The following is a 24,636-nucleotide window of genomic DNA, read 5'->3' on the forward strand; positions in this document are numbered from 1 at the left end:
CCAATCCTTTGGTCTTTTGTGCATTCCCCCCATCCTTCACGGCAGAGCATTTAGCTGCCTGAGTCCCACACTCTATAATTCCATCCCTAAATGGCTTGTCTCTCCACCTCCATTTACTCCTTTAAAAACTTCCTCAAAACCCATCTCTGAATCTTTGGTCACCTCTCCTACCCTCTCCCTTCCTGGCTTGTTGTCCATTTTCCTTACGCCTACTTGTGAAGTGCCTTGGGACGTTCATTACATTAAAAGCATTTTATAAATGTAAATTATTGTGGGATGGTCTGCATGGGACCTTGACACAGGGCTTGCAGTTTTTCGCCATGATGGTAGAACTTGTAGATATTGGTGGAGACCATAGGGCGAGGTAAGCTCAGTCATTTGCCGATGTAGCTGGTGCCTGGAGGGTAGCAGTTTCACCACTCCACAGCAAAGATCACATTATCAGCTCCAGTAAATTGTGTTAAGCCCAGGGTGGAGTCTCAATTGACAGGAACGCTGGTCAGATAATTGGAGCAGGTGTTAGCATGCTCAGTTTGCAGCGCTCCCAACTTGCGGCCAGTACTCTGAATCCTCCAATTTGTAATCCTGTCAAGTTAAACTCTGTATCAGAAGCAGAGCCTTGCAATTTTAGGACAATCATTTCTGTGTGCTTTAAAAGCCTTTCATTCATTGGTGGAATGAGCGTACTATAGTGTCCTGATAATAAAACTCATACCTTTTCAATAGTGTCAGAACAGATTTTGCAGTGTTAGAATCCAGGCCTGTTGTGGGCTCATCCAGAAACAGGACAGGAGGATCTGTGATGAGCTCCATGCCAATGTGTGTTCTTTTCCTTTCCCCACCAGACACACCTCTAATCAATTCTGTACCGATCTGAAAACATAAGGCATGCTTAAACGTACCTCCATTTTACAAATGTCATCTTCTTAAACTTTTATTCATTTTCCCTGACAACTGATCATGTTTATCAAAATAAGTAGTTCCAGCAGAAATCACAATTTAAACTGGTTTTGTTTTTTGAGCTTTGTGAATCTGACGAGTTAGCATTTGTGCAGCATGTAGTGACCTCCACACCAAATTCCCAATATGTGCTCCGATCGTGTGAAGCTCTGCACTGCAAATACTAATTTGTAAGATGTATGCCATCAGCATTAGGGATTTGTTGGATTATTGAGACTGCCTTGTTTTTCTTAGTAAAATGCTTTGACAATGACATTGCCAGAAGTTGCTGGATTAGTATTTTTCTCAGTAATAGCCAGCTGTTGATCAATGATAATCAGAAAAGCTCCACTGCATCAGGGACTTAACTTTCCTCCTAGGTGACACTTTAAAAAAACTGATATGAGTCCACACTTCTTGCCTGTTTAACAAGGCAGGGCTAGATCTTATTTTCCATGAAATGTAGATGTGTGTGAGAGAGGGGCTACTTCAGTTCTCTTTGGTGTGGGGCATGCTAACATCTTCACCTACATCCGCTGTAAGGGTTTGTCAGTTGCCATTTAGTCTAGTGTGGAACAGAAATGCATCAGCTTCTATACAGTTTTTGGGGAGGAGGCATTCTGAATCAGAGAGTAGCTTGGATGGGAATGCTTTGGGGTGTGTGTGTGTGGCGCTAAATTGGGCTGTGTAGCGCCGGTTGTTTCGGCGCTACATGGCCTGTCCAACATCCAAGATGACGTCTTAGCTGCGCACGCACGTTTGCAGCGTGATATGAGTCGAACGCCATCTTTGTATAGGAGTTAGCGCATGCGCAAATACCGAACGCTGGAAGCATGTAAAGTAGGGAGAAAATGCGTGCAATCAGTGTGCAACGCTGACTTAAAGTGATAGACACCATTTTGATACTTAACGCTCAACTCAACGCACAGTCTTAACCCGGACCACCTGAACGTGTCTTAGAGTGCCTGGAGGAATCCCCACCAGCATTATTTAAAGGGACCATGCAGGTTAGTTGCTGGATTATTGCTTCTAGCTGCTGGTGGAATAGGAAGTGTTTTTTGAAGCTCCCTATTCTTACTGAGAGTTCCTAGAGTACATTTGAGAGTGTTTTGGTAGGTACTGCCTTACGGTTCAGAAAGTTACAACCATGGTTGAACAACATTCCTGACAACCATAGGCGGTTTCCTAGGGCTGCTGCTGGGCATTGAGCACAACTGGGAGCATGCAGAGAGGCCACGTGCAGCAGGTCAAGTTGCAAGAAGAGGGAGGACAAGGAGGCGCAAGGCACTGAGCAGGAAGCCCTATCCAATTAGGGCCTTCCAGGACCAACTCTCTTACTTCAACATGACCGAGGAGGATTGCATCCGACGCCTGAGGTTCACCAAGGAAGCCGCGACCCAGATCTGTCAACTGGTGCAACTACAACTGCAGCCTCAGATCAGGGCAAGGACAGCAATGCCTGTGGCTGTGAAGGTCACTGTGACACTGAGTTTCTATGGCTCAGTTTCATTTCAGGCCTCTGCTGGCAACATATGCAACATCTCGCAGTATGCAGTACACTGCTGTATAAGGGAGGTCGCAGACGCACTGTACCAGATGAGGATCAGGTTCATCACCTTCCCTCTTGACAGACAAGCAGAATGAGCGAGTTCGGGGGTTCACTCGCATTGCTGGCTTCCCCATGGTGCAGGGTGTCATTGACTGCATGCACATTGCCCTGCGAGCCCCGCATATCAACTCAGCCATCTTCGTCAACTGAAAGGGCTTCCACTCCCTCACCGTGCAGCTGGTGAGAGACCACACACATCGACTCATGGAGATCAATACTTGCTACTCTGGGAGCAGTCACGATACCTTCATCATGTGGCAGTCCAACGTGCCAGCTATCTTTCACCCGCCTTGCAAGTCAAAGTCTGGCTACTGGGCGACAAGGGCTATCCCCTCACGCCATGGCTCATGACTCTGGTCAGGAACCCATGCACATGTGCACAGCAGGCCTAAAATGAGCGCCATGCTGCCACATGCAATGTCGTGGAGCACACCATAGTCCCCCTCAAACAACACTTCCACTGTCTCGACCGGTCTGAAGGAGCCCTGCAGTACTCCGCTGAGCCGGTGGGCAGATTCTTGGTGGTATGCTGCATGCTGCACAACCTCGTCATCATGAGGGACCAGCCTTTGCCACCAATGATTGAAGAAAACCCTGAGCAAGAGGTGGTGGAGGAGGAAGAGGCTGAGGAGGAGGTGGAGGAAGAAGCTGAGGAGGAGGAGGAGGGTGAGGAGCCGAACGAGGAAATGGAGGAAGACACAAGGGTGCAACAAGGACCACACGCCTTGTCTGTAAGGGCTCTGCATGCTCGCCTGATCCGCGCCTGCTATCAATAATATCAACTACATCCCCCAACTCACCAACAGTCCTACACTCCCCATCTTTCCGCTCCCACAAAACAATCAAATCGCCCTCCATCTGATTGCACATTGGTTTCCCCCTCAGCTCATTGCACAATTAAAAACCGCCACCAAATGTAAATTCAAAGTCACATTTATCAATGAATAAATGAAATTATGGAAACAGAAACAGAACTATTCACCCTTGTGCATTCCCTTAGTGCCTGTTGTTCATGTGCCTTTACCTATCTTAGTGCTCCTACGAGGTGCTTCCTCAGTGGCTGGAACATGGGTGGTGGGAGGCTGCTGGCCTTCAATGGAGGAACATGCAGATGGCCTTAGAGGACAACCTCGAGCAGCTCTGGGCCGGGAGGGCCCGGCTACAGACTGCACCATCTCAGTACGAGCTGCAGCAATCTGGCCTGGCTAGCCGAGAGGCAACAACAAGGGCACTGGCAGAATGGCAGGGGTGGCAGCAGAAATGCTGTCAGTCTGAGAAAGGACAGCAGGTCCCACTACCACGGCGCCACTGCCACTCTCCCGGGGTAGCGCCTCAGCAATCCTGGTGATCAGCTGGACAACGGATTGCTGTGACACCCTAGAAGTCCTGTTCTACAGTGGTCCCCAGAGCCATGATAGCAGCAGTCTGAGCTTGCACTGAAGCAGTCTGAGCAGCAACCGTAGCTTGCAGACCTTTGATGATGTCGGTTTGTGTTGCAATGGACGCAGCAACATCAGCCATCAGACACTGCATCATGGTAGGTTCTACAGGTGTGCTGATGGAGGTGACCACCCGTTCCATGAGGAAAAGGATGGGCTCCAAGCTCTGCGCAAAGCCCTGTGCCAAGTTGGAGCTGGACTCCTCCATGCCCTTTCTCATTATGCGCAGGCTTTCTAGTGCCCCAAGCATTTGGTGGTGTACGCCCATCAGCCGTCTTCTGTAGCCTGGCCCATAAAGTCCTCATCTGATACCTCTGCAGCAGAACTAGTAAGCGACCGCGCCCTCCAGTGAGCCGGCACCTGCAGTATCCATTCACCCCCCCCACCCCGGCTCCTGAGCATTTGTTCCTGTGTCTCACCACATGCAGATCCTTCCTCTAAACGTCTCTGAGCTGGTGGAAGCGAGTGTCAGATCGAGTGATGGTGTGGCTTCAGTGTCCTCCTCCTTCTCCTCCTCTTCCTCGGACGGTGTTGCCACATGTTTTTGGGTATCTGCAATGACAAAGGGAAACAGATTGAGTCGTGGAGCAGGGAGAGGAGCAAGTAAGACGTGCATGCCAACAGCATCTGCAGCAAGTGAGTCAGAAAAGATTATGGGAGCAGGGAAATGTGGGACAGGAGAAGGAACATTAGATATTAAGAAACCCCCTTCATTGGGACCTCCAGCGCGGCACGTTGTGTTGGCTGCAGTGATGGCCTGTGCAATGATCTGAAGCACTGTCTCCTCTAAGGGGGTGATGACGTGTATGCGTCCCCGTCCACCCTCAGTTCTCTCCTGCTGCCAGCTGTTGTGCGCCACCTTCTCCTGCAAGACAGAGGACAGTGTGTCGGTGAGTATCCTGCAAGGTGTGTGGGTGATGTGCCTGTCATGGTCGAATAGCTGCCAGTGTTTGTGAACTGTGAGTGGTGGTTGTGTGGCCTGCAAGTGTGGTACTGTGTGAGGGTGAGATGCAGCATGCCAAGTGCAGCATTGCGTATCGATGGGCAGTGTTTGTTGGTGGGGTGACGAGGTGTCGTGTGTGGAGCAGTGGTGCAGTTGGTAGGGTGTGCCACTTGACAATTGCATTCACTCACCTTGACTACTCGTGTCAAATCATTGAACTTCTTTCGGCACTGCACCCACCTGCGTGGTGCCATGCTCCTGGTGTTCACTTACTGCGCTACAGCCTGTCAATGCCTGCGGAGCTGCAGTCTGGAGGGACTCCTGCCACCCTGCCGATACAGGCTGGCCCTCCTTTCGTCCACCCCTTCCACCAGGGCCTCCAGTACATCATTCGAGAAGCGTGGGGCCCTCTCTTGCGCCAATCCTGTCATCCTTGTGGCCATCTTTCCCTCCTCCTAGTGGACTGTGCATGTCCCATTTAAAATGTGTACCTGCACCTTTAAGAGGTGCAAGCTGCCGATGACGTGCACTGAGCACGCCCCATTTCCGACTCCCTCATTCTTCATGCAGCCTCTCAGCAGCGCAGTTAGTGCTGGCTGCACGGAGATATCATGGTAAGTAGCAGGCAACTCGAAATTCACGTGCTGCCTGTCTAGGAGCCATCAGAGTAATTGTGGATTACGCTACCTGTGCCCGAAAATGGACCCTGTTGAATTTTTTTTTCCCCCTATGGCACTTGCACCTCTCTGTAATTTCCCTGCAAAGTTGCTCCTCTATATCCTTCCCACTAGTTGGTGGCCCACAGAATACACCCAGTAGTGTAATGGCATATCTACTGTTTCTTAACTCTAACCAAATAGATTCTGCCCTGACCCCTCCAGGACATCCTGTCTCTCCAGCACTGCAATATTCTCCTTTATCAATACTGCCACCCCCTCCGCCCCACTTTCTTCCCTTCCCTATCTTTCCTGAACACCTTGTATCCAGGGATATTTAGTACCCAATCCTGCCCTTTCTTGAGCCAGGTCTCCATTAACGCCATGACATCATATTCCCATGTGGCTATTTGGGCCTGCAGCTCACCAACCTTATTTACTACACTTCATGAGTTTACACACATGCACTATGAACCTATCTTAGACCTTGTATTCTCTCTTAGTCTGATCCCACCTAATACTGTACTATTTCTTACTCTAGTGCTATCTGGCTCTCCTAATCCTTTGTGCACTTTGTTTCTCCTTTTCAATGCTACATCCTGGTGCCCATCCCCCTGCCAAATTAGTTTAAACCCTTTCCCATAGCACTTGTGAACCTCCCCGCGAAGACTTTGATCCCAGCTCTGTTGAGGTGCAACCCGTCCGGCCTGTACAGGTCCCACTTCCCTCAGAACTGGTCCCAAGGCCCCAGGAATCTAAAGCCCTCCCTCCAGCACCATCTCTCCAGCCATGCATTCATCTGCTCTATCCTTCTATTTCTATACTCACTAGCGCGTGGCACTGGGAGTAATCCGGAGATTACTACCTTTGAGGTCCTGCTTTATTAATCTCTTTCCTAGCTCCCTAAAATCTGCCTGCAGGACTTCATCCCTCTTTCTGCCTATGTTGTTGGTACTGATATGGACCACGACCTCTGGATGTTCACCCTCCCCCTTCAGAATGTTTTGCAGCCACTCAGTGACATTCTTGACCCTAGCACCAGGAAGGCATCATACCATCCTGGACTCACGTCTGCAGCCACAGAAACGCCTGTCTGTTCCCCTAACTATTGAATCCCCTATCACTATTGCTCCCCTGACCTTTCTCCTCCTCCCACCCCCCGTACAGCTGAGCCACCCATCGTGCCGTGGACTTGGCTCTGGCTGCACTCCCCAGATGAACCCCTCCCTCACTGAATACTGGTTAGAGTTAATAAATGATTTATCCCTCAGTTAATAAAATATTAGAAAGACACAAATTGGAGCCATTGTTAATGAAAACATAAATAATGCTACACATAATTTGATTAAAAGTTTTACAAAATTTAAGACAGTAAAATGTGGATGAGTGAAATCTAAATGTTTTACACAACTGGAATAATTTGTTCTCACAGTAAATTTCTCAGTGATTTCCCAACATTTCTTACACTTGGTCATTTATCCAGCTGTTCTCAGCCATACCTTGCTGTCAGAAACTTTGTTTAGTCCTAGCTGAGAGATGATTTGGTCCACCCTGTCTTCTTTCTCCTTGAACCTGATTGAACCAGGCAATCTCAATGCTGCGGAGAACAGCAAATTCTCTCTAACAGTCAATGATCCCATGATAATATCGTCCTGTGAGGAGAAACAGTTTAAAATCCAACTGAAGCAATAATTCTTATGTCTAGAATATGCTGTTGGTGCCACTCAGGGGTTAACTGTGGGCTACTAAAAGTCTTTGGGAGAATTTACTTGTGCTGATTTTCTCTGATTTTACTGTCTGGGTTAAAATGAGGGCTATATTTACCACACAGCAAGCCAGTCAATGAAAAGGAAGTAGTATTAATCTTAATCAGCTGTGAACTGCATTAGGAAGCATTTGAACAGCTGGTCTAGCAGCGGGTAGATAAGCATAGATGTTTACTAAGTGAAATTACTGTAGCATTGGGCATTTCAGAGCAAGGGAAAGAAGGAACAGTTATTGACCAGTCACTGCAAGCCCTACTGCAAGAAACCAAGGAGAGAAGGTGCACACTTTATGGGGCAGATGGTCACCATCCCCTGTGCAGAATCACCTAGTGCCAAAGGCATAGGAGGAGGTGGCAGAAAGCACGTAGCATTAGCCAGCCACTATAGTACTCGACGTGGTGACTGACATACTGCACATCTCAAGGAAATTTAAGGCCACTAGAATGCCAACATGCTGTCAATGAAATCCTGCAGCCAGCCAGCATATTCACTCCATACACTATGAAATAACTTAGAAGTTAGGCATCACACACAATCCAACAGCACAAAGGAGAAGCACCATGGCAGAATACATTGACATCCTTCACGCATTACACAATCTTTAACAGATATTACATTCAGTACAAAGAGCGTATGTCCCATTGAAAACTCCTATGTGAAATAGCTCTCATAGGAAATCTTATTATAAAAGTGTCCTCCTCTTTATACTGGTTGGTGGTGCTGTGGTTGCACAATGTTAGAGGTGTCACACCTTCCCTGTAACTGCTATGCCTGCAATTTTTGGGGTTCATCTAATCTCCCAACATAACTTCGGCAGAAACCCTGGAGAACTGGCGTGAATGCTGTTTCTCCAGAGTTTCTGCCAAAGCTATGGTGGGAGATTGAGGACGCCCTCTAAATTCATAATCATAACTAGCTTTCCCCACAAATCAGATAAATTACTTTGGAAAAAAACTCCACTGGTTATTTCCTCTCAGTAATTAAAATTTCTAATGTCTAAAATAAGGTTTAAAGCAAATTTTTTAAATAAAAAAAATTATATAGTTCACAATAACAAAATGAAATTTATCCTTTAAATTATCTTTTGTATCTTTTAATGCATTTATTACAGTTTTTACTTGAAGGCCTCAATCTCTCATGAAATTCTGGGCTTCAACTCGATAGGGCTTATTTTCCTGGTTCTCCTCTGTCCTGGTGCTAGACAGGAGCACCCACTGTGCACTGCCCCTGCCCAGGCCAGGGGTGCTGGTATTTTGTTTCCTGGGTCATTAAAAAGCTTAGAGGTACATCGAGTGCAGGCCCACCTCATTGGTAGAGCCAAACACTGGCAGATGTGGCAATAAATTTAATCATAGCTGTAAGTCTCTGCGACCGTGTTATGGGTCACCCAGATCAGGCATTCTAGCTGCCCCTAGAAGGCTCTGATTATATGAAAACATCTGGGGGAAGAATTCCTGTTGCCTTGCCTTCATTTTTTTGGCCTGCCATCAGGATCCCCACTGCATCTGGGTGTAGGCTATAGCGCCATGTTTCACTGGACACCTCTGCAAGTATTTCTGTGGAAAGTGAAGCAGGCAGAAAGAATGCCCCAATTCACCGCATTACAATGGATCTGCACTTATTGCAGGTTTAAGACCAGCTCCATATTCTGCCTCTCGGGGAAGTTGGGGAAATCCTTGAGCAGCATAAAAGACATGCAGACATCTTTTTCCTGATGTTGCATCTGAGGAAATGGGCATTCCTAAGGGACAATGGTCAGGAAAATCTACCCTGATATTTTTGCTCAGAACCGTGGTTCTGTTAATGTAGATTTTGCAGTCTGATCATGTGGAATGTACCTAATGTCTCAGGATGCATCAGTACCTTTCAGTCAGCTCAGCTGATGGCATATTTTTCTTTAGCTTCTTGCAGTTTCTGCTTAGTGTAGGGGAAATACCCTGTGATTGCCTGAAATGTGTCCTCAAAATGGAGTTTCAGCTTAAAGGTGTCCACAAAATAGTGTCAGTATTTTAACTGAATGCTGGGAAAGCCACAGAGACTAGAAGTAATTAAAACCATGATCGCTTGTACATATAAGTAAAACATTCTGTACTAGTGATGGAAGGCCCACTTTGAGGACACATGCCCGGAGATAGCTCCTTCGTGGGATATAAATGTCATGCCTTATCTAGACCTGTGTAAAACCCTTTGTTAGAGAAAGATTAAGGAGTAGGAAGTAAAAGTACAATCTGGTATGCCTAGGCAGAAACCCTCAAATCATTTAAAAACTACTTCGATGTGCACTTGAAGTGCCATAACCTACAGGGCTACGGACCAAGTGCTGGAAAGTGGGATTAAGCTGGGTAGCTCTTTTTTGGCTGGCACGGACATGATGGGCTGAATGACCTCCTTCTGTGCCATAACTTTCTATGATTCTAAGTACCCATGCCTCATTAACTTGGAGGTCTTTAAGGGCACTTACATGGCTATTTGAAATAATTGACACCAAAAGAAGTGAACACTTCTGACATATGTGTCACTTAGGTTGGTCAATTGAATGGACAGGGGGTTTTCTTTGAAATTAAGGAATATAAGAGGGTGTTTGGCACATCTCTTGACAAATTCTTTTTCTTCTCTTCCAGCCTCTCCTTTCTTCTTCTGTAGTAGTCTTTACCTAGCGTATGTAGAAGGTTGCCTTTACAAGGGCCACAATGTATCCAGGATAAATGGGAAGAGGTTATAGAAGTCAGATTGTACAACTATACTAGCTAATTACAGATAGAGACAAGTGTGTCACTTAAATGTACAGGTTTTCCTGAGATCAAGGAAGGCAAGATTTAAGACAGCTAGTTCAGATACTAGCGCGTATGGTGGATTTAGCCCAAAGCAGAGAATCCAAGAGGAACAGATAACCCCTTCATCAACCGAAAGTTACAGAAACTTGTAAGTTTCCATCCATGTAAGATATGCCAATATGAAATGGGTTGAGTTAGAGCAGCAGCTGTAAAAGGCTGTTGGATTATGTTGAATTTCACTGTTTCATTGAGAAGGACCACAAATGAATCAGAGGAATACTATAATGAGCCCACATCTACACTCAAATTAAAATTGAACAGGCCTTTGGTATGCTGAAAGGAAGATTTAGGTGCCTAGATAGGTCCAGGCACTCCCTCAAGTATGCTCCCAGTGTTGTCTTGTGAATTGTCGTGGCTTGCTGTGCCATCCACAATTTCCCTCTTCACAAAGGCCAGGAAATTGAGATTTCTGATGAGTAGAATGAGTCAGAAGTTGAACCCCTGAGACAGAGAAACTTGTACATAAGGAGGACACGACAGGGTCAAGACAACTGCTGGGAGAGAATTGCGGGACAAACTCATGAGACTTTCAGTAATGTCTGATCATATTATAGCTAAACAACATCTGTAATAACCAGTACGCTCCACATATTTTAAACATACAACACTTCTGAACATTCCATTCATTATTAAAAGCAGAAAGTTCATCTTTTTCCATTCCAGTGAAACTTTGTTTCCAACAAAAAAAATAATGAATATCATAGATGGATTTCAAAGTGAAAAGCTTATCATAGTATCATAGTAGGTACAGCACAGGAGGAGACCATTCAGCCCATCATGCCCGTGCCAGCTCTTCAAAAGAACTATCCAATTAGTCCCATTCCCCTGCTCTTTCCCCATAGCCCTGTAAGTTTTTTCCCTTCAAGTATTTATCCAATTCCCTTTTGAAAGCTCCAATGAATCTGCTTCCACCAACCTTATCAGGCAGTGTTTTCCAGATCATTACAACTCACTGCATAAAAAAATGTTTCCTCATGTCGCCTTTGGCTCTTTTGCCGATCACCTTAAATCTGTGTCCTCTGGTTACCGACTCCTCTGCCACTGGAAACAGTTTCTCCTTATTTGCTCTATCAAAACTGTTCATGATTTTGTACACCTCTATCTAATCTCCTCCTAACCTTCTCTGCTCTAAGGAGAACAACCCCAACTTCTCCAGTCTCTCCACATAACTGAAGTCCCTCATCCTTGGTACCATTCTAGTGAATGTTCTACACCCTATCTAAGGCCTTGACATCTTTCCTAAAGCATGGTGCCCAGAATTGAACACAATACTCCAGCTGCAGCCAAACCAGTGTTTTATAAAGGTTTAGCAAAACTTCCTTGTTTTTGTACTTTATGCCTCTATTAATAAAGTCCAGGATCCCTTTTTTAACAGCCTTCTCAACTTGTCCTGCCACCTTCAAAGATTTGTGTACATACACCCCAGGTCTTTCTGTTCCTACAGTTCCTTTAAAATTGTACCATTTAGTTTATATTGCCTCTCCTCATTCTTCCTACCAAAATGTATGACTTCACACTTCTCTGCATTTTACCAGTCTGTCCTCCTGAAGTCTGTTACTATCCTCCACATTAAGACATTAAATCATGTATACAACATTACACTATTCACCCTTGTGCATTCCCTTAGTGCCTGTCATTCGTGAGCCTTTTTCTTTCCTAGTGCTCCTACGAGGTGCATCTCCAGTGGCTGGAGCATGGGAGGCAGAAGGCTGCTGACCTTCAATTGAGGAGCGTGCAGATGGCGGTGGAGGACGACCTCAAGCAGCTCTGGGCCGGGAGGGCCCGACTTCAGACTGCACCATCTCGGCATGGGCTGCAGCAATCTGGCCTGGCTGGCTGATGGGCAACAGGAAGGGCACTGGCGGAGTAGCAGGGGTGGGAGCAGGAATGCTGTCATCCTGAGAGTACAGCAGGTTCATCGTCCATGGCGCCACTACCACTCTCCAGGGGCGGCACCTCAGTGATCCTGGTGATCCATTGAACAACAGATCCCCGAAGTGCTGTGAACGCCCTGAAACCCTGTTCCACAGTGGAACCCAGAGCCATGATAGCAGCAGTCTGAGCCCGTAACGCAGCAGTCTAAGCTTCCAAGGCAGCAGTCTGAGCTCCAAATGCACCAGTCAGACCTTGGATGGCAAATGTCTGAGCTGCAATGGAAGCTGTGACATTGGTCATCAGGCACTGCATCATGGTGGGTTCCACAGGTGTGCTGATGGAGGTGACCACCCATTCCATGTGGGAAAGGATGGGTTCCAAGCTCTGCACAAAGCCCTGTGCCAAGTGCGAGGTGGACTCCTCTATGCCTCGTGACATTGCGTGCAGGCTTTCTGGCAAGCTTTCCAGTGCACCAAGCATTTGGCTGTGTACACCCACCAGCTTTTTTCTGTAGCTTGGCCCATAGAAGTCATTATCTGACTCCCCTGCAGCAGAACTAGTGTGCAACCTCATCCTCCGCTGAGCTGGCACCTGTGGAATCCATTCCCCCCACCCCGACTCCTGTGCACTTGTGGCCGGTGTCTCACCACGTGTAGATCCCTCCTCTAACCTAGCCTCTAAATGTCTCTGAGCTGGTGGAAGCGAGTGTCAGATCAAGCGATGGTGTGGCTTTGTTATCACTGTCTTCCTCCTCCTCCACCTCGGTGCCGGCTCCAGTTCTTGGGTATCTGCAATGACAAAAGGAGACAGGTTGAGTTGTGCAGCAGGGAGAGGAGAAAGTACGATGTTCATGATCACACCATCTGCAGCACGTGAGTAAGAAAAGATTGTGGGATGAGGGAGATGTGGGAAATGAGAAGGACGATTAGGTATACAGAGGCCCTCATCGTCAATACCTCCAGCACCGCCAGTGGCCACGGCAGCAGCGACGGCTCGCCCAATGATTGCCAGCTCTGTCTCCTCCATGGGGATGAGGACATGTAGGCATGCCTGTCCTCCGCCAGGTCTTTGCTGCGGGCTGTTATGCACCACCTTCTCCTGCAAGACAGAGGAAAGTGTGTCAGTGAGTGTCCAGAAAGGTGTTTGGGTGATATGGCTGTCATGGTTGAATGCCAGTGTGTGTGAACTGTGAGTTGTAGGTGGGTGGCTTGCAAGTGTGATACTATGTGAGGGTGAGATGCAGCATCCGAAGTGCAGCGTTGCGTACAGATGGGCAGCGTTTGTTGGTGGGTGGGTGAGGGAGGGTGTCGTGCATGGAGCAGTAGGATGTGCCACTTAGAAACATATGAAATAGGAACAAGAGTAGGCCAGTCAGCCCTTCGGGCCTGCTCCGCCATTCAAAATGATCATGGCTGATCGTCTAACTCAGTACCCTGTTCCTGCTTTTTCCACATATCCCTTGATCCCTTTAGCATTAAGAAATATATCTATCTCCTTCTTGAATACATCTAATGACTTGGCCTCCACTGCCTTCTGTGGTAGAGAATTCCATAGGTTCACCACCCTCTGAGTGAAGAAATTTCTCCTCATCTCGGTTCTAAGTGGCATACCCCGTATCCTGAGACTGTGACCCCCCTGGTTCTGGATTCCCTAGCCATCGGGAACATCCTCCCTGCATCAAGTCTGACTAGTCCTGTTAGAATTTTATATGTTTCGATGAGATCACCTCTCATTCTTCTAAACTCTAGTGAATAGAGGCCTAGTCAATCCAATTTCTCCTCATACGTCAGTCCTGCCATCCCAGGAACCAGTCTTGGTAAACCTTTGTTGCACTCCCTCCATGGCAAGAACATCCTTCCTCAGATAAGGAGACCAAAACTGCACACAATACTCCAGATGTGGTCTCACCAAAGCCCTGTATAACTGCAGTGAGACATCCCTGCTCCTGTACTCAAATCTTCTTGCAATGAAGGCCAACATACCATTCCCCTTCCTAACTGCTTGCTGCACCTGAATGCTCACTTTCAGCGACTGGTGTACAGGGACATCCAGGTCTCGTTGCACCTCCCCTTTTCCCAGTCTATCACCATTCAGATAATAATCTGCCTTTCTGTTTTTACAACCAAAGTGGATAACCTCACATTTATCCACATTATACTGCATCTGCCATGTTCTTGCCCACTCACCCAACTTGTCTAAATCACATTGGAGCCCCTTTGCATCCTCCTCACAGCTCACATTCCACCCCAGCTTTGTGTCGTCTGCAAACTTGGAAATGTTACATCTAGTTCCCTCATCCAAATCATTGATATATATTGTGAATAGCTGGGGCACAAGCGCTGATCCCTGCGGTACCCCACTAGTCACTGCCTGCCACCCGGAAAAAGACCCGTTTATTCCTACTCTCTGTTCCCTGTCTGTCAACCAATTCTCAATCCATGCCAGTATATTCCCCCCAATCCCATGCGCTTTAATTTTGCAAACTAACCTCTTGTGTGGGACCTTTTCAAAAGCCTTCTGAAAATCCAAATACACCACATCCATTGGTTCTCCCCTATCTATTCTACTAGTTACATCCTCAAAAAACTCCAGTAGATTTGATGAGCATGATTTCCCTTTCATAAACCCATGCTGACTTTGTCCGATCCCATTAATGCCCTCCAAGTGTTCTGTTGTCACATCTTTTATAATAGACTCTAGCATTTTCCCCACTACTGATGTTAGGCTAACTGGCCTGTAAGTCCCTGTTTTTTCTCTCCCTCCTTTTTTAAATAGCGGGGTTACATTTGCCACCTTCCAATCTGTTGGAACTGTTCCAGAGTCTATAGAATTTTGGAAGATGATCACCAATGCATCCACTATTTCCAGGGCCATTTCCTTTAGTACTCTGGGATGTAGATTATCAGGCCCTGGGGATTTGTCAGCCTTTAGCCCCATTAATTTCCCTAGCACTATTTTCTTACTAATACTGGTTTTCTTCAGTTCCTCCCTCTCACTAGACCCTTGGTTCCCTAATATTTCTGGGAGGTTATTTGTGTCCTCCTTTGTGAAGACAGAACCAAAGTATGTGTTTAATTTTTCTGCCATTTCTTTGTTCCCCATTATAATTTCCCCCATTTCTGACTGTAAGGGACTTACATTTGTCTTCACTAATCTTTTTCTCTTGACATATTTATAGAAGCTTTTACAGTCAGTTTTTATGTTCCCTGCTAGTTTACTCTCATACTCTATTTTTCCCCCCTTAATCAATCTCTTTGTCCTCCTTTGCTGAATTCTGAACTGCTCCGAATCCTCAGGCTTGCCGCTTTTTCTGGCAATTTTATATGTCTCCTCTTTGGATCTAATACTATCCTTAATTTCTTTTGTAAGCCACGGTTGAGCCACCTTTCCTGTTTTATTTTTGCGCCAGGCAGGAATTAATAATTGTGCATCCTGACTCTCACGCCCAGTTTCAGGGGTTATCCAATTTAACTCCTGATAGTTCCTAATAGGAGCAGCTCAGGCATCAGTGAAATGTATCTTTTATTCGTGCCTGGTGCATCAATCTTCCAGGCTGCATTAGTTATTCAGATGCTGCTTAGAATCATAGAATCCAAGCCCTAGAAATTGCATTGCGGGCACTGCGTGGATACCTAAGGCCTCAAAATGGTGGGTCGGAAGAGCGCCACCAGTCATATTGGATAAGGACAAACAAGAGGTGTCCTTTATCCACGCCTGCAGCAGGCGTTAGGACCTTTCCATATGACAGCCCCACAATCCTCAGCCCTCCGATCTCTCTCCCCCGGCCCTCCCCCGATCTTACCCCGACCCCGGCCCCAACCTCTCGTTGTCCAGCCCTCCAATCCCCAACCCGACCCTGAGGGTCGCTGCCACTCTAACGGTGGCCCAATTTTTCTCTGCTCTTCTCTATTCTTTGCCAGCGGGCTGTTCCGTCATGCTGGCCCCATTACAATGAAGCCTCTGACTCAACATTCAGGTACAGGGGTTGTTCTGTGCACTCCCCCGCACGCCCAAATTTCTAGGCACAAGATGTAGTTTACTTGCATTTTAGCAAGGCTTTTGACAAGGTCCCACAGGGCAGACTGGTCAAAAAAGTAAAAGCCCATGGGATCCAAGGGAAAGTGGCTAATTGGATCCAAAATTGGCTCAGTGGCAGGAAGCAAAGGGTAATGGTTGACGGGTGTTTTTGCAACTGGAAGGCTGTTTCCAGTGGAGTTCCGCAAGGCTCAGGTCCCTTGCTTTTTGTGGTATATATTAATGATTTCGATTTGAATGTGGGGGCTTGATCAAGAAGTTTGCAGATGATACAAAAATTGGTCGTTTGGTTGATAGTGAGGAGGAAAGCTGTAGACTGCAGGAAGATATCAATGGACTGGTCAGATAGGCAGAAAAGAAGCAAATGGAGTTCAATCCGGAGAAGTGTGAGGTAATACATTTGGGGAGGGCAAACAAGGCAAGGGAGTACACAATAAATGGGAGGATACCGAAAGGTGTAGAGGAACAAAGGGACCTTGGAGTGCATGTCCACAGATCCCTGAAGATAGCAGGATAGGTAGATAAGGTGGTTAAAAAGGCATACAGGATACTTTCCTTTTTTAGCTGAGGCATAGAATATAAGAGCAGGGAGGTTATGCTAGAACTGTATAAAAGATTGGTTTGGCCACAGTTTGAGTACTGCATACAGTTCTGGTCACCACATTACAAGAAAGATGTGATTGCACTAGAGAGGTACAGAGGAGATTTACAGGGATGTTGCCAGGGCTGGAGAATTTTAGCTATGAGAAAAGTTTAGACAGGCTGGGGTTGTTTTCTTTGGAACAAAGGAGGCTGAGGGGAAATTTAATTGAGGTATATAAAATTATGACAGGACTAGATAGAGTGGATAGGGAGGACCTATTTCCCTTAACAGAGATGTCAGTGACCAGGGGGCATAGATTTAAAGTAATTGGTAGAAGGATTAGAGGGGAGCTGAGGAGGATTTTTTTCAACCAAAGGGTGCTGGGGGTCAGGAACTTATTGCCTGAAAGGTTAGTAGAGGCAGAAACCCTCAACTCATTTAAAAAGTACTTGGGTACGCACCTGAAGTGCCGTAACCTACAGGGCTATGGACCAAGTGCTGGAAAGTGGGATTAAACTGGATAGTTCTTTTTCGGCCAGCACAGACACGATGGGCTGAATGGCCTCCTTCTGTGCCGTAACTTTCTACGATTCTAAGAATCCTACAGCACAGAAAGAGGCCATTCGGCCAGTACCAACTCTTTGAAAGAGCTATCAATTAGTCCCACTCCCCTGCTCTTCCTCCAAAACCCTGCAAATTTTTCCTTTTCAAGTATATATCCCATTCCCTTTTGAAAGATATTATTGAATATGCTTCCACCACCCTTTCAGGCAGTGCATTCCAGATCATAACAACTCGCTGCGTAAAAAAATTTCTCCTAATCTCCCCTCTGGTTCTTTTGCCAATTATCTTAAGTCTGTGTCCACTGGTTACCAACCCTACTGCCAGTGAAAACAGTTTCTCCTAAACCCTTCATAATTTTGAATACATCTATTAAATTTCCCCTGAACCTTCTCTGCTCCAAGGACAACAAATCAGCTTCTCTATTCGCTCCACATAACAGAAGTCCCACATCCCTGATATCATTCTAGTAAATCTCCTCTGCACCCTCTTTAAGGCCATGTTATCCTTCCAAAAGTGTGGTTCCCAGAATTGGACACAATACTCCAACCGAGATCTAACTAATGATTTATAAAGGTTTAGCATAACTTCCTTGCTTTTGTACTCTATGGGCAGCATTTTAGCACCCGCCAGCGGGTGCGTTCCTGGCAGGGGGGCCCCAAAAATCGGGAAATCCCGGAGCGGGACCGGAGCCCGCCTCGAACCCGCGCACTTCCAGGTTCCCCACTGACGTGCCGGCGTGCGCGCGCAGCCCCCGCTGGTGGGAATCCCGCAGGCAATTAAAGCCAGCGGGATGCCAATTGAAGGTATTTATTTTGCTATTTCAGGTCATTAACTGACCTGATTAAGGGATTATGTGCGGAGGGGTGGGATTTTAGAGCAAACTGGGACTGTTTCCCACACTGGGGGAAACACTCCCAGTTCAAATGGACGTGTTGCAGCTGTCAGCCTGTGGCAGCTGCAAAGGTCCATTTGACAGGTCGGGGGTGGGGGGGGCGGAGACCCTCACTCATTGCAGGAGGCCACTCTGTCACTTGGGACAAAGTTTGGCCTCCACCACCCTCCTCCTGACAATCAAAGTCACCAACTTGCACACTTACCCCGGGGTCCAGAGACATGTACCTACCTTGCGGACCCCCTCAGATGTACATCTTCCGGATGGGGGCAGCCGTAGCTGCAGTCATGACCTCCTCGGAGGGCGAACAGCATCACCAGCCGCACCAGCCTCGCCATCCACGCCGTCCACCTCTGACACGTGGAGCTCCACAACAGAGTGCTGTGACACATCCACCTGTACAGCAGGAGGGAGGGCTACCGCAGAGAGAGATGCATCGCAGAGGGCACTACCCTCGCCACAGGGTCCACAGACCGAGGCTCAGCTTCCTGGACCTCTCTGAGCAGCAGTGCACACGGAGGCTCAGAGTCACTCGACATGTCGTCGTGGACATCTGCAGCCTCCTTCATGCCAAGCTGCTCCTGGCTGGCCCAAGCACCATCTTCTTACCTGTCGCTGTCAAAGTCATCACTGCCCTCAACAACTTCTCCTCCGCATCCTTCCAGGGTGCAACCGGGGACATCGCCGACGTCTCTCAGCCGTCTGCACAAAAGAGCCCTGCAAATACACTGCAGTGACAATGGGTGGCATCAGTTGTGGGTCGTCATAGTGATCCTCAGGAAAGGGCATTATTGCACAAACCAGACAAGATTCGCAAAGACATGGCAGTAGTGGTGCCAATATAATATGCAATGTGAGTTGGTCAGAAATTAAATATAAGTAACACCCATGACAAACCCTCAAACACCCTTGTGCATCCCCTTCATGCTCACGACACGTTTGCCTTACGCTGCCTACTGCACATATGTGATGCATGCCCTGTGGCTGCAGCACAGGTAGTGGCAGGTTGAGTGAGGCTGGCCGTGCAAGAGATGCACGAGAGGGTGAGTATGAGATAGAGCCATGAGATTGTATGAGGATTGGGTTGAGTGGTAGTGGTGGGATGAGTACTGGCGAGGTGAGTAGGTGCAGGTAAGATGAGGATGAGGTTTGAGTGGGTGTGAGGGGTGATGTGACAGAGTAGTGTTGGCAATACAGAAGGAGATGTGGTGTGGGGGCGGTGATGTGGCAGACGGAGTGTAGGGGTCATTGGAGCGCCTCCTGCACTGTATGCAGGTGGGCGATATGTTGGTGGTGCTGGTGACCTTTTCTGCCACCTCGAGCCAGGCCTTCCTGGTGGCAGAGGCAGGCCGCTTCCTCCCGCCCACCGGGGGGAAGATCTCTGTCCTCCCCCTCCTCCTCACCCCATGTATTGATACCTGGAGTGAGGCATCATTAGACTGGGAGCAGCCTTCCCCCTGGGCTGCTCCATGCTGTAATTTTTTCTGTTTGTTGCAGCATCTGTCAGTGGAGGACTGCCCCTTTAAATAGAGCTCCTCCAACTGACAGAGTTTACTGCGCATGCGCAGCCCACCCGACACGCAGATCAGCAGCGGGGAACCCGGAAGACCAGGTAAGTGGATCCAATTATGCTACGATCGCGCGGGGAGCTGACTGATTTTGCCGGGCGCGTTACCCACGCGCCCGATAGCCCCCCCCCGCCGAGAACCCGCAGCCCTGCTAACATCGGGCCCTATGCCTCTATTTATAAAGCCATGGATCTTGTATGTTTTTTTAACAGCCTTATCAACTTGTCCTGCCACCTTCAAAGATTTGTGTACATTCACCCCCAGGTCTCTCTGTTCCTGCACCCCCTTTAAAATTCTATAATTTAGTTTATAATGCCTCTCCTCACTTTTATGCATCAAATTTCATCTGCCATGTGTCTGCCCATTTTACCAGTCTGTTTATGTCCTCCTGAAGGCTGCTACTATCCTCCTAGCTGTTTACTATATTGCCAAGTTTTGTGTCATCTGCAAACTTTGTAATTATGCTCCCTATACCCAAGTCCAGGTCATTAATCTATATCAAAAAGAGCAGTGGTCCTAATACCAATTGTTGGGGGACACCACTGTATACCTCCCTCCAGTCTCAAAAATAATAGTTCACCACTACTCTCTACTTTGTCTCTTAGCTAATTTTGTATCCATGCTGCCACTGCCCCTTTAATCCCATGGCTTCAATTTTGCTAACTTGTCTATTATGTAGCACTTTATCAAACACCTTTTCAAAGTCCATATACACGACATCAACTGCACTACCTTCACCAACCCTCTCCATTATTTAATCAAAGAACTCAATCAAGTTTGTCAAACATGATTTGCCTTTAAAAAATCCGTTTTGGATGTTATTTATTAACCCATGCTCCCTCATTGTCAGTGCTTCATTCCTGTGCACCTTCTGGATCTGATGTTCTTCCATGATTAGGCCTCTTTGCAGAGCAAAACTTTTGAGCATGCTTCACACAAAAGTGATCCTGGAAACTCTGGGGAGCTGTACATATGGAACTGGCTAACACTGCAGATGTTCCCAGCACTAGCTTGGAAGGAGCTGAAAACATAGAAATTGATTCTCACGGTGACTTTAAAAGCCATTCGTGGTGCAATCTGAATTACAAATGCTGTCTAGAGATTTTTCTGTGGGAAATGGCACAGCTCGGTCATTACTTCTCTGATGGTATGACATATAAGGGGGAATTTTGTAAGGCTCCTTCCCCAGCTTGCAGCCTCACTGGAGCTTGAGTTGGAAACTGAACTCTAACATTACAGGGCTAATTGTGCCAATCACACCCCATGCTAGGTACAGAGCCTCAAAAATTACCCCGTACTAATATTAAAGAAAAACTAAAGCACTTACCTGGACAACATAACCCGAGATGCATTTGAAATTTGGAGGTTGCAGAATTCCATCTATCAGGACTTCCCCAGACAGCCCTTTACGGTCCTTTCTTGCAGCCAGAACGTCCAACAATCTGATATAAATGTTTTTAAAAATCTGTAATATTAACACTAATTGCATTTCTATTTGAAAACTTTTATACAATCACATTTTGCAGTTAGATTCCTATTCTTTAGTATGAAGTTTATCAAATCTCCCATCTCCCAGTTCAATCAGGTCATCTTTTTAATCCCTGAAGCTTTGTCAATGTTCCTGGGACAGACTATTCCAAATTTTAAGAAGTTTAGGCTTTGGTTTAGGAACAAGTTTCTGTGTGTTCTACACAGAAAAATAACTGAAATGCATGCTGAAACCTGGGGCTAGAGATTCTGGTTGGTGCAAAACAATTGAAAACCGTTCTCACACAGAAAGATAAAACTTCCAGCTGATACTTTCACCTCGCCCTGACTCTGTTCCAAATTCTGGGGACAGAATCACTTAAATAATGTAGGTGAGCATTTGTGCTTGAAACGTTGCAGCAGAGGAAACAGCAAAACTAGGCGCCACGCACCCTGCCACTCTGACAGGGGGAGCACGATGCCTGGATCGGGCCGTAGTAAACGGGCCATGATTTTTAAAATATCTTTCTGCAGCACAGTTTGGTCTGTGCTCTTCTGGGATCGATTGCCACTGATCTTTCCCACTTCAGACCCACAAGGGACCTACAACTGTTGTCAGCTGCATAACTTTGCCATCCAAATAGGCCTAACCATAGAAGCGATGCAGGAGGATGTCTATCTATAGTGACCCAGAGGATGTCATCACTGAAATGTCTTTGCATTCTGCAAGAGCTTTATACCAAGCTATCATAGAGGAGATGTTCACCTAGATGCCTGAGCCTCCGGTGTAACTAATGGTCATGTGTACAATCAAAACACCTTCACCAACTTTGTCCTCTGTAATACTTCAACTATGATGCATGCTCTTCCTTTGATATGCTTCTACCTTATTCTGCACCATCAGAAGTAGGCCCCAGTATCTCTCCTCTGGGCACTAGTTAGGTGAAATGCACCCAAAGTGTGCTCCACCTGATCTGACCTGAGTTTGTGAGTTCAGATCATATAACGCAGCTCAAGATTTCCCAGGCGCAGGTCTCCTCCTTGGTAGGGCCTTGCACCTAGGAGCAGTGGAGTGAGGGTAGAAATCCAGCCTGGAAGGTTAGCAGAAGCAGAATTGGATGCTGGCTTTGGGTCTTCTGGCTGTTCTTCTTTCTACACCTACAACTGAAGGTATTTACCTTATAAAAAGTGGCACCTAGGCCCCTCTCAGATCTTCAAATGGGCACCTAAAAGACACTGGGAGAGGAAAATGAAGTGGGAGGTGCTGTTACATCACTCACACCTAATTTGAATGCTTGTTCCCTACTCTTGGAGCAAACACTCTGCCTCCCTCACCTCGAGGGAAACCCAGGAAGCCCAGGAAATGAGGATTCTTTGGGTGCAAAGCAAAGGAAAATCAGTCCTGTATACTCTGTAGACACAATTGGGTAGATTGTCTGATTCTATTGCCAACCGTTACAATTGAAAAATCTAAAGACAATAGGCCTTGTTAGATATGCTAGAGAGACAAGCTTAGAGGGATGTCTCTGTGTCAGGAATGAGAGTTCTAGAAGCAGAGGCTTTCATTTATAGATTTATTGGAGGAAATGATAGTCATAGCCAACACATGCGTTCATGCATAGGCCGCTGGTAACCTCAAGTTACAGTTGCTGAGCTCAGCAGTAGGGTGGCCAACCCTCAATCTTCCCCTTACAACCCTCTAACTTTGCATTACCAGAATTTGTGGGGTTAGTGGGATGGTTTCTTATTAGCATAGGGCAGGTCGGTGCACATATCACTTCAGGCACATTTCTGGTACCCACCTGCCTCACGCTGCTGGAAACTCTGGCCCTGTTCAACCTTTAGCAGGAGGTTGCTCAAGCTCCTTTATCATGGCCCCATCACAACTAACCTGACAGATGTCCTCTGTAGTGGCTTGGAAGAATCCAATAGCATAAAAGCTGAATGTTCTGGTATCCTTCACAGCTATAGAAAGAGCTGTCCCTGTGGTAGTTGTTGTCTGCAGGTCAGACTGGAGTAAATGATGTAGTTCAGTGACTGGTTCTCTAGTGAAGCAGAGGCAGAGAAGGCAGACTTCCTCTGACATGCTCAGGTAGAAGCATTGGGGTCTATAAATGTGGGTCGTAGGGTGGTAATGGGTACAAGTATAACACCTGCATTTGGTAGCCTTTATGAACTCATTCTCATCATCTAAATCATGGACTGCTGTGAAAACCCTCAAAGGAATTGACAACTTCAAGTGCAGCAAGGACAACAGTACTGGAGGAAAGGCTTGTAAAAAAAAATTAAGACGTAAAATTGATATATTTCACAGCAACAGAAACTAATGCAAAATGCAACTAAACATCAATTCTTTTCCAGAAACAAACAAAAGTGTAGTATCAACTTATCCAACACCAAACTAACTTTAAGAATCCAACTTCAGGCAGGCCAAGCCCATGGATTAGCCACATACAGATTTTATATGGGCAGGGTGAAGCATTGACTATGCACCCTGCAGCAAGAACGTGAAATACGGCATGGGACCAATTAACAAAATTCTACTAGTAGTTATCCGTGATGCCATGGATAAATAAAGAGGTTAGAAACCAATTAAAATTGAAGAGGGCAGATGAGGACTGTAAGAAATAAAAATGAAAAAACTAAGAGAACATGAGAAAATAGGAAGAGAGATTAAGGGGAAAATTTTAACTTCCAGCCGGGAAGGGAGCGGGGCGGAAGATTTCCGGGTGCGAAACCTGGAAGGTAAGTGGACTGTCGTGACCTTAGTGCTGCCAATCAATTGCACTTCCTGGTGTCGCAACCAGCAGCCAGCCTGATTAAACTGGTTCCTGAAGGTGGAGCAGGACCTGACTTATCTGAGTCACAAACTGTAGAAATACAGGGGCCTGTTAGTGCAACAGCACGGAGTGCAACGGAGCACAGAGAGATCAGCTGCGAGTTTGGTGAGTATGGGAGTTCGATGAAGTGGGGGAAGGAGGTGCTGCTTTGCCTTGCTTTTCCTAACTTTTTCCGCAGAGGGGCAGCGGACCTGAACGGCAGAAGACTGAGAGTGGGGAATAAAAGCAGCAGCAGACCTGCAACAAGAGAAAACTACTGTGCGACGTCACAGGTGAGGCAGGAGAGTCCGAGAGGTGAGCACAGTATAAAAGGAGAGACTGAGAGCGGGAGGAGAGTCTGAGAGGTGAACGCAGGGTAAATCTAAGGCAAGCCATGGCAGCACAGCTCGCACCCATGATATGCTCCTCCTGCACTATGTGGGAAGTCATGGACACTACCAGTGTCCCTGGCGACCATGTGTGCAGGAAGTGTGTCCAGCTGCAGCTACTGGCTAACCGCATTTCGGAGCTGGAGCTGCGGGTGGATTCGCTGTGGAGCATCTGTGATGCTGAAACTATTGTGCATAGCACGTTCAGTGAGGTGGTCACACCGCAGGTGAAGATTACGCAGGCAGAAAAGAAATGGG

The 24,636-nt window shown here is 46.9% G+C and overlaps 1 protein-coding gene across 1 annotated transcript in view; it reads right to left on the minus strand.

The window, feature by feature from the left end:
• Positions 1-24,636, minus strand: part of LOC137340253 (broad substrate specificity ATP-binding cassette transporter ABCG2-like) — a 192,241-nt gene that overhangs the window by 101,454 nt on the left and 66,151 nt on the right. Inside the window, exons 3-5 of the mRNA XM_068002671.1 lie at positions 21,031-21,145; positions 7,086-7,238; positions 716-873 (exon numbers count right to left, since the gene is read on the minus strand). Coding sequence (XP_067858772.1) covers positions 716-873; positions 7,086-7,238; positions 21,031-21,145 — 426 coding nt within the window. The remainder of the gene's footprint in view (positions 1-715; positions 874-7,085; positions 7,239-21,030; positions 21,146-24,636) is intronic.

The sequence above is a fragment of the Heptranchias perlo genome, chromosome 21, assembly GCF_035084215.1.
Source record: "Heptranchias perlo isolate sHepPer1 chromosome 21, sHepPer1.hap1, whole genome shotgun sequence".
NCBI classification, from domain to species: domain Eukaryota; kingdom Metazoa; phylum Chordata; class Chondrichthyes; order Hexanchiformes; family Hexanchidae; genus Heptranchias; species Heptranchias perlo.